The sequence below is a fragment of the Glycine max genome, chromosome 7 (genome assembly GCF_000004515.6).
Source record: "Glycine max cultivar Williams 82 chromosome 7, Glycine_max_v4.0, whole genome shotgun sequence".
Taxonomy (NCBI): Eukaryota; Viridiplantae; Streptophyta; class Magnoliopsida; order Fabales; family Fabaceae; genus Glycine; species Glycine max.
The window spans coordinates 7,044,115-7,057,895 of record NC_038243.2 but is presented as its reverse complement, the minus strand read 5'-3'; the positions used below and the strand labels follow the sequence as shown (position 1 = coordinate 7,057,895).

General features: G+C 33.9%; 1 protein-coding gene across 2 annotated transcripts; it reads left to right on the top strand.

Annotated features, from left to right (window-relative positions):
- The first annotated feature begins 4,594 nt into the window (after nucleotides 1–4,594).
- On the top strand, nucleotides 4,595–12,527 carry LOC100801594 (two-component response regulator ARR2). 2 transcript variants are annotated; one of them, XM_006583292.4, is made up of 6 exons: nucleotides 4,595–9,115; nucleotides 10,097–10,249; nucleotides 10,347–10,691; nucleotides 10,774–10,853; nucleotides 11,647–12,264; nucleotides 12,378–12,527. In XM_006583292.4, exons 1-6 carry the CDS (start codon nucleotides 8,899–8,901, stop codon nucleotides 12,414–12,416), a joined length of 1,452 nt encoding a protein of 483 aa, XP_006583355.1. In that variant the 5' UTR covers nucleotides 4,595–8,898; the 3' UTR covers nucleotides 12,417–12,527. The 2 variants fall into 2 exon arrangements, with proteins under 2 accessions (XP_006583355.1, XP_014633334.1); XM_014777848.3 differs by lacking the exon at nucleotides 10,097–10,249 and having other exon boundaries at nucleotides 4,603–9,115.
- Nucleotides 12,528–13,781: the final 1,254 nt, after the last annotated feature.

The window sequence follows — 13,781 nt, the reverse complement described above, 5'->3', positions numbered from 1 at the left end:
TTTTTAATTATACTTATAAGAGAAAAAAATGGAATGAATTAAATTTGAAAATAAATTGATTTTTCTTTAATTTAAAATTAATTTATGAATCTTAATTTTTTTTAAATCTTAATATATAGGCAAAGTCTTTATACTTTTATATTGATGAATCAAGTCCTCAAATTTTAAAAAACATGTGAATTTTCTTCATCTTTTCTAAAAATTCATTGCATCTTTTAAAGTTAAGAAAGAAGTAAATTTATATATTTTTTAAGGTTTGAGAACCAAATCTCCAAATTGTATAAAAGTCCTAGACTGCATTTAACCAAAAAATAAAAGACCAATAACATTTTTCAATTTAAAACAGGCCAATCATCAAACATTTAAATGAATCATATTAGATTATTTTAACTTAATTTTTCCATTTGAAAATCCTAATTGTATCTCTAAGAGAAGATTTCGTTTTGAGATCTTAGTCATTTTTATGGATATGCATTGTCACAATATTGTCTAAGATCTTCTCCATCTTTTATTCTTATAATAAATCTCATTTTAACATTTTAAATATTTTTTTATGCAAATAATTTTTATAAAGAGAGAGTAAATTTTTTTTTTTTTAAATAGATGTAGATGATGACTTTTTATTTTATAAGAACTGATCTTCAGATCTTTAGACTAAAATCCTTATGGAAGATGAAGGAAGTTTCTAAAACCGCCAACCCTTGTTGTTACTTATTCATCGGCGGATGATAGAGCTTTTCTTGTTCTGCTTTCCTATGATATGGATTCGGTTGATTCTCCTGTGGTATCGACTGCCTTTGTTCGGCTGAGACTTCAGCGTCTGCGGATTCTCTAGTAGCTGCTATAGCATCTGCTTCGTCGGGTGCTGAATCGGATGCTTTATCTACGCGGTTTGAAACTCTTTGGAAAAGAAAATGCTTTGCCCAGGAATTCTAGGTTGAAAGCCCTCTCTGACCAAAAAAACCAGGAACGAAAGTCTTCATCCTAGGCTTTGGAATCAATCAAAAGAGCCGGAGTCGAGTAAGGATACAACGCATCAGTATAAGCTGCTACAGCATCAGGCAGGGCAAAGGTACTTTCCAGACCTGAATCTACAAAAGATGGAACCTAAATAAGAAGCCAGATGAAAGGGTCACTACCATTTGTCACGGTTACGATGTCGTCGTGATCCTTGATACTGCAGAAAAATATAGAGAAAATGGGACTCATGCAGTTGCAATTACTACTGCATTTGCATGTAGTCTCGATGAGTAAAAAAACTTTACCTTGAGGCCGCAATCTAAAACCATGTTTACGACCGACATCCTATTCGTCTTGAAATCGCGATTCATTCACGATTCAGGGACAAAAACGAGACAACCTCCGATTCGCATCGGTAGCAGCTGGAATCCTATCGAATCGTGCGATACTTATCGTGAATCGTACGATACTAACTACCATGGTTCCAAATTGAAAATTTTCCTTCCAATGACTCCTGTGTGTGCGTGTGTGTTTTGCTTCCATAATTATGTTCAGGGTAGAATGGTTGAGTTCAGGGGGACAGGAGATGCATTATAAATTTGTGAGCAACATAATTGGCATTACATGATTTATGTATATCTCTTGGAGTGTCTGATACCCATGTCTCTCTGGAGAAGCAGTTGGCGAAATGATGCTCAGGGGGGAAGATAACTGAAGGAAGAAAAGAAAAACGACAATGGGAAGTTGAGATGGTCAAGATTTGTTCTTCTTCTGGTCAAAGGTTTGTCTATATTAAAGTTACTTGTATCCTTCTTTAGGCTACTCTTTGTGTTGTTGTTCTTGCAAGTTTGAGTCTAAGAGTACACCTTGACTTTGGTGCTTTAGATGTGCAGGAACTGAAGGATTTTTGGAAACAAGAAAAAATTCAACCTTTCTGCCCTTATAAGAAAAATGGAAAATCAGCATCAACAAACTCAAGAAGTAGCTGGATGAATGTGAAAAGATTCTAGCTAAACCAGTGAATACCGAGAGAAGAACTATCCAAGAACTTTGACAGTGAAGGCAGTGGGTCTTCAAATGATGCCTCAAAAACAAAAGGGAAAGTCTCAAGCTTTAACCTTTCAAAATGTGTGAAGTGTTTTCTTTTATCTAACTCACACGGTTGGCTTTGGATCTCTTGGTACCATTAGGAGTTTAGGAGAATATTGAACAAATGACAGTAAAATTGTATCGATCTTTGGATCTTATAATTTAGGTTATAGTTGAGCTTACGCTAGTGAATATATGTAATCCAATATTAGGTTTCATTACCTTACTCTAGATGTGTCAGAGGAAAGATCCCATTATTTTATCAGCTTCTCTCTTTATTCCTTTAGCCATGTTTAGATCTAGTTTTCTCTTTTCAATTAGCTGTTATTCTCAGTATGAGTTCTTTATATTGCCCAATCCATAACTACTATCCATATTATACTGTCTTATGTGTAGCCAGAACCAGGGGATTGCATTGGATGCATCAGAAGAAACTTTACAATGTAAACAATAGCATGCAGTGATGATAAAATTCTATTGTCAAATTCTTGCTTTCAATGCTAGGTCTACTACAGTCTGTATCAAAATAGAGTTTTGACACTGAAACTCTGCAAGTTTGCAATTCCAACCAGTCATGAAACGTCAACTGAGTGACTGATATTGGCATTGCTTTTACAAAACTGTAGATTTTAGTGTTTTCTACAAGTAATGATAGCGCTATTTGGCCAGGGTTGATAATGGCTTTAAAATAAATGAAACTTAGTATGAGTGCTTCAGATTCTTCAAAGAATATTACTCTGTAATTGCATGGTCTTACCACACAGAATTTGGAATTTTCAGTTGAAGAGGTTGGATTCATCTTCAGCATGACATTTCTAAGTAAACATCCTGCTGCCTATATATGAAGTGGTAAGATAAATAGGTGGTTGATATTTGGTTCTCATTTGGGTGATACTATTCAATGCTAATGCTACACCAATACACCATGTATATGGATCTTGATTTGGTACTTGAAATATGAAGGAGGCACACCATACAAAGTGACCCAAGTCAATTTAACCCAATGCATCAACGTGTTGGCTAGCCCAATGGTTGATCATTGGGTTCCCTAATCTCTCATGTTAAAAATTATTGGAATGGTGTATTGGAAGCTGGTGTTGGCAATTGCAGGGTGGGTATTCATGCTTCTTGTCGTGATTATTAGAATCTTACAATTCATGATTTGGATCACATGATTCAATACGAATTGGGTAGCCAACAATTCATATCATATGATAAATCATAGATAACTTTGAATCTTGCTATAGATAGATAAATTAGTTCAATTTCATATCATTGATACAAATCACATGATTAATCTATTAAATGTTTTTTATTTTTTAGTTTTCTTTCACTATTTCTTATTGAAGACATCAATGAGTTAGATAAGTTTAGTTTAAATTGTTCAATGAACCGGAATTGAAGGAGCATTATTGAATGCACCTTATTTAATTATTCAAATGTTTTATTTTCATTCTCTAAGACAAGGATTTCACACCGTCACTCTTTTTTATGCATTATATTCTGTTTTTCTATTTTAGTCCCTTGAAATAAAGGTTTCACTCACTCAATTGTGACTTATGATTTTGTTTCATGATATTGATGATAATTTTCTAGATTAAAATTATTACATTGAGTACTATACATCATTTATCATTTGATATATTTTAGCCATTTTTATTGTCTTTGAATTTTACAATTTGATATCATTTATGATTCATAAATTAGCTTAACAATTCATTTAATGGAAATTTAATAACCTCGGTTATGAATTTAAGATTGTACTATATTTTCTAAATTCATTTATTTCATTGTATTAGCCGTTAGTCAAATGCCTATTTATTTACTTCTATCCTTAGCGAATTACACAAGTTTAGGTTATAAACAGAAGTGCAAAGCTAGAAACCCTAGGAATTCATCAGATCCGCCGCATCTTCTCTTTTGCTTGGGTTTGCTTGGGTATAGGTGAGTACCTGACAAGAATCATCGGGTTCAAAAGATTTTAGTAGCGCTTGTTGCAGGTAAGTTCTCTAGTTTCTTTATTTTTCTTTTGAAGGTAGTTCGCACACCTTCTCTGAAACTTTGATTTTTAATCGTGCTGAATGACGTCGTGTGATCCATGTAGTCAACCTCTTTTAGTGGGATAAGGCTTTATTGTTGTTGTTGTTGCTGCTGCAGTTCACTCACCTTTTGTTTTTATATATTAATGTTAAAATAGTTTCCTGGATCATATAATTAACTTGAGTTGATTTATATATAGTGAAATTTTAGTGAAACATTTTTTTCTCAATTCTTTAGGTGTTCCCTTAATAGTTGTCATTAAGGTTTTAAGTTATGGTAGTGGTTGCATCATTGTTGCATTGTGACTGTTGTGGGACACAAAAGTGATATGATGTGGTTGTAGAATCACTTCAAATCAACATTAAGTGATGTTAAAACCTTAAACCTTGTCTTGTCTATATCCTTATCCACGCCTCATTTCTTTTGCTACACGATCGGTGCTTGAGATGTCACATGCCCAACAAGTCTTTTCAGTGAGGGAATTTCTGGTGGAACGGTGAAATGCGTAGAGATTGGAAAGAACACCAACGGCGAAAGCACTTTGCTGGGCCGACACTGACACCGAGAGACGAAAGCTAGGGGAGCGAATGAGATTAGATACCCCAGAAGCGTAGATCCGGAGATTCCCGATATAGGTCAACCTTTCGAACTGGTGCTGAATCCACGGGCAGGCAAGAGACAACCCGGTGAACTGAAACATCTTAGTAGCTAGAGGAAAAGAAAGCAAAAGTGATTCCCGTAGTAGCGGCGAGCGAAATGGGAGCAGCCTAAACCGTGAAAACGGGGTTGTGGGAGAGCTATATAAGAAAGGCTTATGGTGGATACCTAGGCACCCAGAGATGAGGAAGGGCGTAGTAAGCGACGAAATGCTTTGGGGAGTTGAAAATAAGCGTAGATTCGGGGATTCCCGATATAGGTAAACCTTTCGAATTGCTGTTGAATCCTCGGGTAGGCAAGAGACAAACTGGTGAACTGAAACATCTTAGTAGCCAGAGGAAAAGAAAGCAAAAGCAATTCCCGTAGTAGTGGCGAGCGAAATGGGAGTAGCCTAAACCGTGAAAACGGGTCCTAGCCGTAAACGATGGATACTAGGCACTGTGCGTATCGACCCGTGCAATGTTGTAGCTAACGCGTTAAGTATCCCGCCTGGGGAGTATGTTTGCAAGAATGAAACTCAAAGGAATTGACGGGCGCCCGCACAAGCGGTGGAGCATGTGGTTTAATCCAATGACAAGCGAAGAACCTTACTAGGGCTTGACATGCCGTGAATCCTCTTGAAAGAGAGGGGTGCCTTCGGGAACGTGGACACAGGTGGTGCATGGTTGTCTACTTTTTTCACCCCCATCTATGTCGTCACACGGGGGCGACATGGATGGGGTGAAAGTGGAAAGAGAGGGATGGGGTTTCTCTTGCTTTTGGTATAGTGGGCCCCAGCGGGAGGTCTGCATGACGGGCTAAGGGCTCTCAGCCACATGGATAATTTAATGTACTCATCGAGACGTGGATCATCCAAGGCACATTAGCATGGCGTACTTCCTCTTAGAATGTGAGTTTGGGCCTAACTCAACCCCAAAAGTTAGCTTAAGTGGTGAGGGTTGCCCCTCACTTATATACTCTAACTTGACTTTATTTCTAGTCGATGTGGGACTTGGGTTTCCCAATACACCCCCTAACGCCCAACACTTCTTGGGCTTGATGCGTGGATAACAATGATGGGTGACCCTTTGAATTAATCTTGGAGATGGTCTGACACCATCTTAGAATCTTAGAATGTGAGTTTAGGCCTAACTCTACCCCAAAAGTTAATTTAAGGAGTGTGGGTTGCCCCTCACTTATATACTCTAACTTTACTTTATCTCTTGAAATTTTAGAATGTGAGTTTAGGCCTAACTCTTCCCCTAAAGCTAACTCAAGGGGTGTTCCTTACTTATATACTTTAACTTGGATTTATTTTTAGCCGATGTAAGACTTAGGTTTTTTCTATTACACTCCCTCATGCCTAACACTTCTTGGATATGCTCTGATATCATCTTAGAATATGGGTTTGGCAACCGCAAAAACTAGCTCAAGGGGTGAGGGTTGTCCCTCACTTAAATATTCTAACTTGGCTTTATTTTTAGCCAATGTAGGACTTGGGTTTTTCCTAATACTTCCTAACTCTACAAGGTTACCCATCTCAAATCGCTCCAAGTCAAGTATGTCTAACTAAAGAATTTTTAAGTGATGGATTATCAAAAAGTAGACTCATGTTGTTGGTATATGTAGCAATTTATCAGTACCGTATGATTTGCGATACAATACATATGATTCAAGTAGTTGGCAATACGAACCGGTGAGCTAATCATTTTGGTGCATGAATTGCAAGAATCACAACCTAAAGAAGAATCACACAATTCTTGCATAGGTTGAGGCCTTGGAAGGAGTTGTGATACCCTATTGCTCCTCCAAGGGTCGTTGTGCCTAGCCATCATTACTGGAGTAGTGCTTTTATCGCCAAAATTGCAAAAAGTGTTGGTTGTAGTAGACAAATTGCATTGCACTATAGTTCTTACTCCTTTCAATCATGGTCAAAGAAGAGAGATGACCCAATTCACAACCCTAACCGTAAACAATGACTTCTTTTTTCACTTTAGCAACTTTTGTGTTTTAGTTGCAAGATATAAACCGTGTTTCAACTTTGGACTGTCAGTTTTAACTTATTGATTGATATTTAAGTATTGACTGGTATCAAATAAAAAATATTTAATTGATGTGATAATTGTTTTTTATTTCAATTATTTTTTTTATCATAAAATCTATTAGAAAAAGTAGTAAAAATCTTTCAAATACAAATATTTAATACTATATATTAATTTTCATAGCACAATATTTATTATGAATTTTAATGTTATTCTATTATAACAATTTTTAACAGAGCTCATACTTCTTATGCTCTTAGAGTTATGATTCTTAGTTATTGATCATGAATATGTTCTTTAGAGTTATGCTTCTTTGTAAGTTGTATATGCTACGTTTTATTATGATCATGAATCTTACCATTCATAATTCGGAAAATGAACCTTTTGATTTACTATTTGAATATTGATTCTACTACAATGATAGGTAGTACCAATCAAATCCATTTTAAGTTATCCTTAACTATATAATCTTCTTGCACAACCTTTGGATCCTTCACATTCTGATGTGTATTCGGTTCATTTATGTTCCTTACTGTTGGAAGTCTTCCTGTAATTGCTAATTGTTTGTGCGACTGTGCCTCATTTTTTTTTTTTGCACTGATGATTACTCCTTGACCTCATTAGCTATTAGGATGTCGTAACTATTTTTTTGTCTCCCTCTTGGAGTTGCTTAGAGGGTTCAGAATGTTGTGAGGGACTTTTGTGGTTAGGAGGAGAAAACAAGAGAGTGATTGGTTAGTTGGGACTTGGAAGGTTATCTACAGAACAAGATAATTCAGAAATTAGGCTTCTAAAACACGGAGAAAGTATTTAGAGTCCAGTTAGTAACCTAATATTTGATTAGAATAGTTCTTGGATTGCTATTGTGAGGAGATGTGATTGAATGGGCCAATGGGAATAGTATTGATAGAATAGTCCTGAATTTGTACAGAGATTGATTTCTCATTTTATCAAAAATATGCAAAGCTTGTGGGGATGTTACTGTTAGAACTATTTTCTACTTGTTGGGACGAATTTTGCAGTGTTTCAGTTTGCAAGTACCACCACCTTGTTAAGTCCATTTGTGTCCATTCGCAGAAGAGTTGTCACACACCAACAATTGTCTCTAACTGTTATCCTAATAAACTAAGATTTCTTTGTTCTTAAGAAATTTCACAAAAGACATGTAACTCTTTAAAATCTTTATTTTAGAATATACTATTCATCACTGAATAGCCCAAGTTTTAATTTAGTTCCAATGTCACAAAATTACAGTTTGATCTCTATTGTTATCTTTGTTTCTGACCAAATTGTCTGTAATACATGTAACTCACAGATGTCAATTGAGATTGTCAAATTTCAGTATATTAATGGCAACTTGATGTTGCATGTGCAGAATGTGGAATTAAAAATTCGATGACAAAAATGAAACTTGCATTGAAAAGTTAATTTTAATTGAAATTATATTTATATTTAACCTCTAAGAAAGAACCATATAAAAGTATTAAATGTTAAACATTAGAATCCTGTTAATTACAAGTAGCATACTTAGTTTAGAAATGAAACTATGAGATAAAATTTGAACAAACCAGAGCTACCTTTTGATCAGTAGGACCAGGAGCAAGGTTTAAAAATTAAAAAGTAAACCAATTCCTAAAAGAGAGGTACCTACACGAGGGAGATAAATAACAGGCCTAATGTGTTGTTGACTTGCATGATTTAACTGTGTATCTCTTATGTTGCTTGTTGTTTTTTTAATTTAAAAATATTTTAGTGTTGTAGCTAGTGAATCAAATGATATATTTTTACTGACCAAATGTGAGTCTGAGTCTATGATTCTATTCCTATTTCTTCATTGCCGGAATTTTTACTACAGGAAAGGAAATGAAAAAGCTACAGTCATTCATAATGAGCATTTTCTTTGGAATTACGTTGCTAATTTTACAAACAAAAGTTTATAATATTTATCTGCTGTCTTTTTTAACTGAACTATAAAGTCAAACAAATGCAAATGAGAATCTTGTTATAACCTTGATTTTTTTTCTTTTTGGCAGTGGAGTTAGTTTTGGTTGACTAATGTTATACAATTATGTGTTTATTGCTAAAAACATTTTATAAATAGCAATATAGTAGATGCATGTGATATTTTTAAATGTTAAATTTCCTTTCCTACTCTCACTCAACAATTTTTCCCCCAGATACTTTCGTTGTGTTATATACTCTCTCTGAGATGGATTCTGACAATTTCCAGTCAGTTGATTTGAGGAAGTACATATGTCCAGTACCGGGTATCCAAGTTTTGGTGGTAGATAACAACTTGACATGCCTAGCAACTGTATTGAAAATTCTTCAAACCCTTGGATATGAAGGTAAGTAGCAGTGAACATATATTTCTGGAAGCTAAAAGTTATTTTTCTTTTATATATCTGTGGCTTATATGCTGTTTAACTGCATTCCGATATATTTGCAACCACAATTTCAAATGTTCCACAATGATAGCTGTCATATATATTAACACTTAAAAGTCAATCTGATTATCCATTGTGAATTAAGTGATGATAAATTGATCACATTCATAGTCTATGTTCAATCATCCAACAATGTTTATTGTTTAGTACAGGGTGGAGCTAGATTAGTAGATTGTTTTAATTGGGCTGGCCAAGGTTTAAATTTGTGGTCTGCAACGGCACATGTAAAAGCAATGTTATGATTTTGGAGGTTTTCAAATCTTATCACAATATTAAGGTTTTGGAAGTCTCCACAACTACAACTGTAATAACAATTTAAAACCTTCGGGGTGGCCAAATAGAAATACCATTAATTGAAAAGGTTTAGCTAAAAAATAATACTTAAAAAAAATACATGTAAAATGGAGTGAATAAAAAACTTTGGAAACATATTAGAGACATAGATTAATAGTGTTACTAGCATTAGTTAGTTACTCTTATAACCAATTGTATAACAGTTTACTAGCATTAGTTATATAAGGCTCAATGTATTCATATAAAGATTTGATTTGCTCATTTGAGCATTATCCTAAATAATATTCAGTTTTTCTTCTCTCTTTTCATCTCTATACCTTGAACTTTATCAGAACACAACTCTGCCTGGGACTATGCATATATAAATTGTGCATCTTTCTTTCTCTTCTGAGATTATCATATGATTTGATAACATATTTTAATGTAGCCATAAAAGTTGTTTTTAATTTTGTTACTTGAGGCTAAACTATTGGGATATTATTTCTTCTTCTCACTACTTGTTAATGAACTTGATGACACCCACAGTATATAATTATTATTTTGGATTGATTTATTATTGAGTTTTTCCTTACTTTCTTGTACTACTAGTTGTGACTGCTTCATTAGCTTCTGAAGCATTAGCGATTATTGAGAAGAAGAAAGATGAACTTAACCTTGCACTTTTGGAGGTTGACTTACCAGACATGAAAATAAATTCCCTGACAGAGAAAATAAGAGAAATCTCTGACCTTCAGTATTTTCGTTAAGTCCTCATATTCTTTGGCTTGTTTTACTTTAAACCACAAGTTCCATTCATGAGTTAAATTATTAACTCACTATCTGTTCATTATTTCTGTAGTTATGACTGCTAATGATAATCCATTGTGCAATGGATCTAAGAGGTATTTTAAAAAGCCAGTCACCATTTATGATCTAAGCAGCCTGTGGATGTATTTGAAGTGGAAAATAGAAGATGGAAGCATAGTTACTGAAGATGTAAGAAGCTATGTAAACAACAATCAAGAATTCCAACCATTCCTGAACGCCAGAGGGCAGACTCTCCAAATTGGGAAAAGAAAAGAACAAAGACATAAGATAGGGGGAAATCAAAGTGAATCATTATTGCTGAAAAGGAAAAGGCTTAGCTGGACTGGTGACTCACATACGAAGTTCTTGGGAGGTGTTGAATTTTCAGGAACCAGTGGTAAGTTTGGACTAAAGTTTATTGTTTATTTATTTCTGCTGTTACTTCCAGCTATAAGAGTAACACTTGCTGTCTTTCTTAGGAGAAGCTCCTCCAAATCAAAGACACCAGCTTAGAAATGTGCCAGGACTTGCAAAACAGAATGTTAAAAACCATTTGCAGGTTTGTTCTTTTCAATGGTGCATGTGTCCTCATTTAACTCTTTTCTTGAATTTTTTTAAAGTATCTTGCATCCGGGGAAATGAACAAGCATTGCTTCATGTAAACTCTGAAACTCAAAATAGGCAGAATTGAGGCAAACCAACGTATGGGGTTCTCATCATTGTGGTGCTTGGGGAGGGTCAATTGTATGCAGCTTTATGCCATGGCCTGTGAGTGAAGAGTTTGTTTCTGTAATTAGAATCCATGATCACCAAGTCATATGGCAGCAACCTTACTGCTGCACTTGAGGCGTTTCAAAATAGGCAGTATATACTTGAAAATTGGTTGTGCTTATTGAAAGCCTGCAATGCGGTTTCAGTTTTAGTGCATTACCTAGTTTTATGAAACTGCTAAATACTACAGTTTGGAATTTTGTTTCAATTGATTGTGTTCACTGTTCAGGAAGTGAAGAAGTGAGGAAGTTAGAGAGTTAGTTGAAAATTATTCATAGAATTAGTCAGGGATTATAGTTAAAACTTGGAAGGGCTGGGGCTTATCTGCAATAGTGGGAAGGATAAAAGGGATAAAGGCATTCAGATTCGTTAGCATTTGCACTGTTGTAGAATTTTTTGAAGGGGAAACTTTTGGAAGAGTTTTCTCTTTTCTTTGTTGACATTTAATACTCAATAACAGAAGCATACTCTCTCTCTAAATTTCATATTCTTTTTTTTTTTTGGTTTCCCTGGTAATATTTTTTTCAGCATTATCATGTTGTATTTGAATCATGACCTATCTGTATATGTATCTGTTTCAGCAATCTCTGCAACAAGCTAATCCAATTCATCAGCACAGCAATATACATTCATCTGATTTGAATTTGGGATCGCAGTATGTTTCTCAGACTGACAATTATAACGGTAAAATACACCAATTGCCCAATTGTCACGTTAAGATCTGTAATTGCATGCATCTGCATTCTCAACGCAACCCATTATATGAATTATCAATTTTAAGTCCAAGTGATCAGACATCAACTGGGCAAAATCAATTGTATCCACCGGGGGAACTGTTCGGTGCTGCACACTACACATCCGGGTCTGGTGAATTTATGAACAATGGTAATGGTAAGTCGGGGGAGACATGTGCTGAAAATACTACTGATATAAAAGTTTTCAGTGAGGACACACATGTATACTGTGTGGATGATCTTGCTGTGCAAAGTGAAATGGATTTTTCAACTCTGTTAGCCAATGACATGTGCCAACGATTTCACCCATTCCTTCCCGTTCCTCTTCCACCATCAGATGGAAAAGAACATGGCATTTCTGGGGCTGAAGCAGGACAGATTGATGAAATTTTTTATCCTCCAAATGGAACTCAGCAGTTTAGTGATGAGGATTTAAATATCTGGTTATCAATGGTTAAATCCCTGGTAAGAATATGCACGTATGCTCATGAATATATACACATAAATATTACTTTTTTTTTTTTTTGTTTCTATTCTCTTTTTTTTAATCTTTTTTCTTTTTGTTGACTTTTATACAGAATTGCTCAATGGTGTTGCTTGAAGCTGTGGAAGGCTGAAAAGAGAATAGAGTTTATCATATGATTTGTCGATGTTTTTTTGTACTTTTGCTTTGAGAATTTTGTCTTATTCGAAGTTGTTGCTGATTTCATTTAGAGTAAGTTTGACAATTTCTAGTTTTATTTTACTATTTGAAAAGTTTCTTTAACTACATATTTCTAATTGCTTATATTTTAGTTTTATAAAATTGAATTTCTTTTTTACCTTTTTCTTACATAAGAAAAGGTTTTATTGTTCCATTTTGACTTTTATATTTTTTCTTGATATTTTTTTTATATTATTTATTTCATTATTTTAATATTATAGTTCAAGATATTGATAATAGATTATTATATGAAAATATGATGTATACTTAAACATATGTTTATTTTATTTTTAAACTTAGTTAAAAAAAATTTAAGATGTAAAATTAATAGTAGAATGGCCAACATGAAAAAAATAATTAAACTAAAAATATAATCAAAATAAATTATCTTTAAATAAAAAACTATACGAGTTTAAAATCAATTAAAAGATATAATTATAATTATCTAAAAATATATTTATTAATAAAGTTAAATTAAAATTTATATAAAAAATGTCATAAATATGTTGATTTATATTATGCTTTTTTTATTGCATTTATATTATGTTATTATGTTCTAGTATTTGTCAAGAAATTTTAAAGAATACTTATTTTAATAACTTTAATAACTTTTAGTTATTAGTTAATTTTCTTATCTTCATTTTATCTCGTATAATGGGACTTAACAATAATAGTAGTAGTTAAACAGTTAGTAAAATTTATTTTCTATTTTCATTCTACCAACACCTTGAGCAAGTGGACTCCAGATATGGTTGATTTCTAGTTCAAAAATGTGAATTTGTCACATAATTTGAACAATAAATTAAAAAAAAAACATTTGCAGCTGAAAATATCTAGGGCAGATACTAAACTTTAAGGGTGTGTTTGGATAAAATAATTTAATTAGGTAATGTATTTTTTATAGGGAATTAAATTCTTTTTTATTAAAAGTAACTGTTTGGATATTTTAGTAAAAGAAATTCAAAATTTTAGAATTTTAAAAGAGATTTTAGTTAGTTGAAAGAATAAAATTTTAAATTCTATCTTCAAGGGAGTGAATTTGAAAATTCTGACTTTTGAACTTCCTCTCTCCGTCGCCGTCATGCCCCTCCTCCGTCACCTTCACCTTGGTGACAACTTCTTCTCCAACCAGATCCCTCCCGAGTACGGCACCTGGTGGCAGCACCTCCAGTACCTCACCCTCCCCGGCAACGAGTTTGTTGAAGAGAGAGGTTGTATCCAAACACAGAATTTTAAAAATAAAGGAATTTAAATTGAAGCATTTGAAATTCTCAGAATT

Excerpts from the sequence above, each read along its gene's own strand:
- LOC100801594 (XM_006583292.4), top strand. The coding sequence starts at position 8,899 with ATGTTAAATTTCCTTTCCTACTCTCACTCAACAATTTTTCCCCCAGAT. Across the intron at positions 9,116-10,096 it reads TCAAACCCTTGGATATGAAG|TTGTGACTGCTTCATTAGCT; the intron begins GTAAGTAGCAGT and ends TTGTACTACTAG. Across the intron at positions 10,854-11,646 it reads ATGTTAAAAACCATTTGCAG|CAATCTCTGCAACAAGCTAA; the intron begins GTTTGTTCTTTT and ends TATCTGTTTCAG.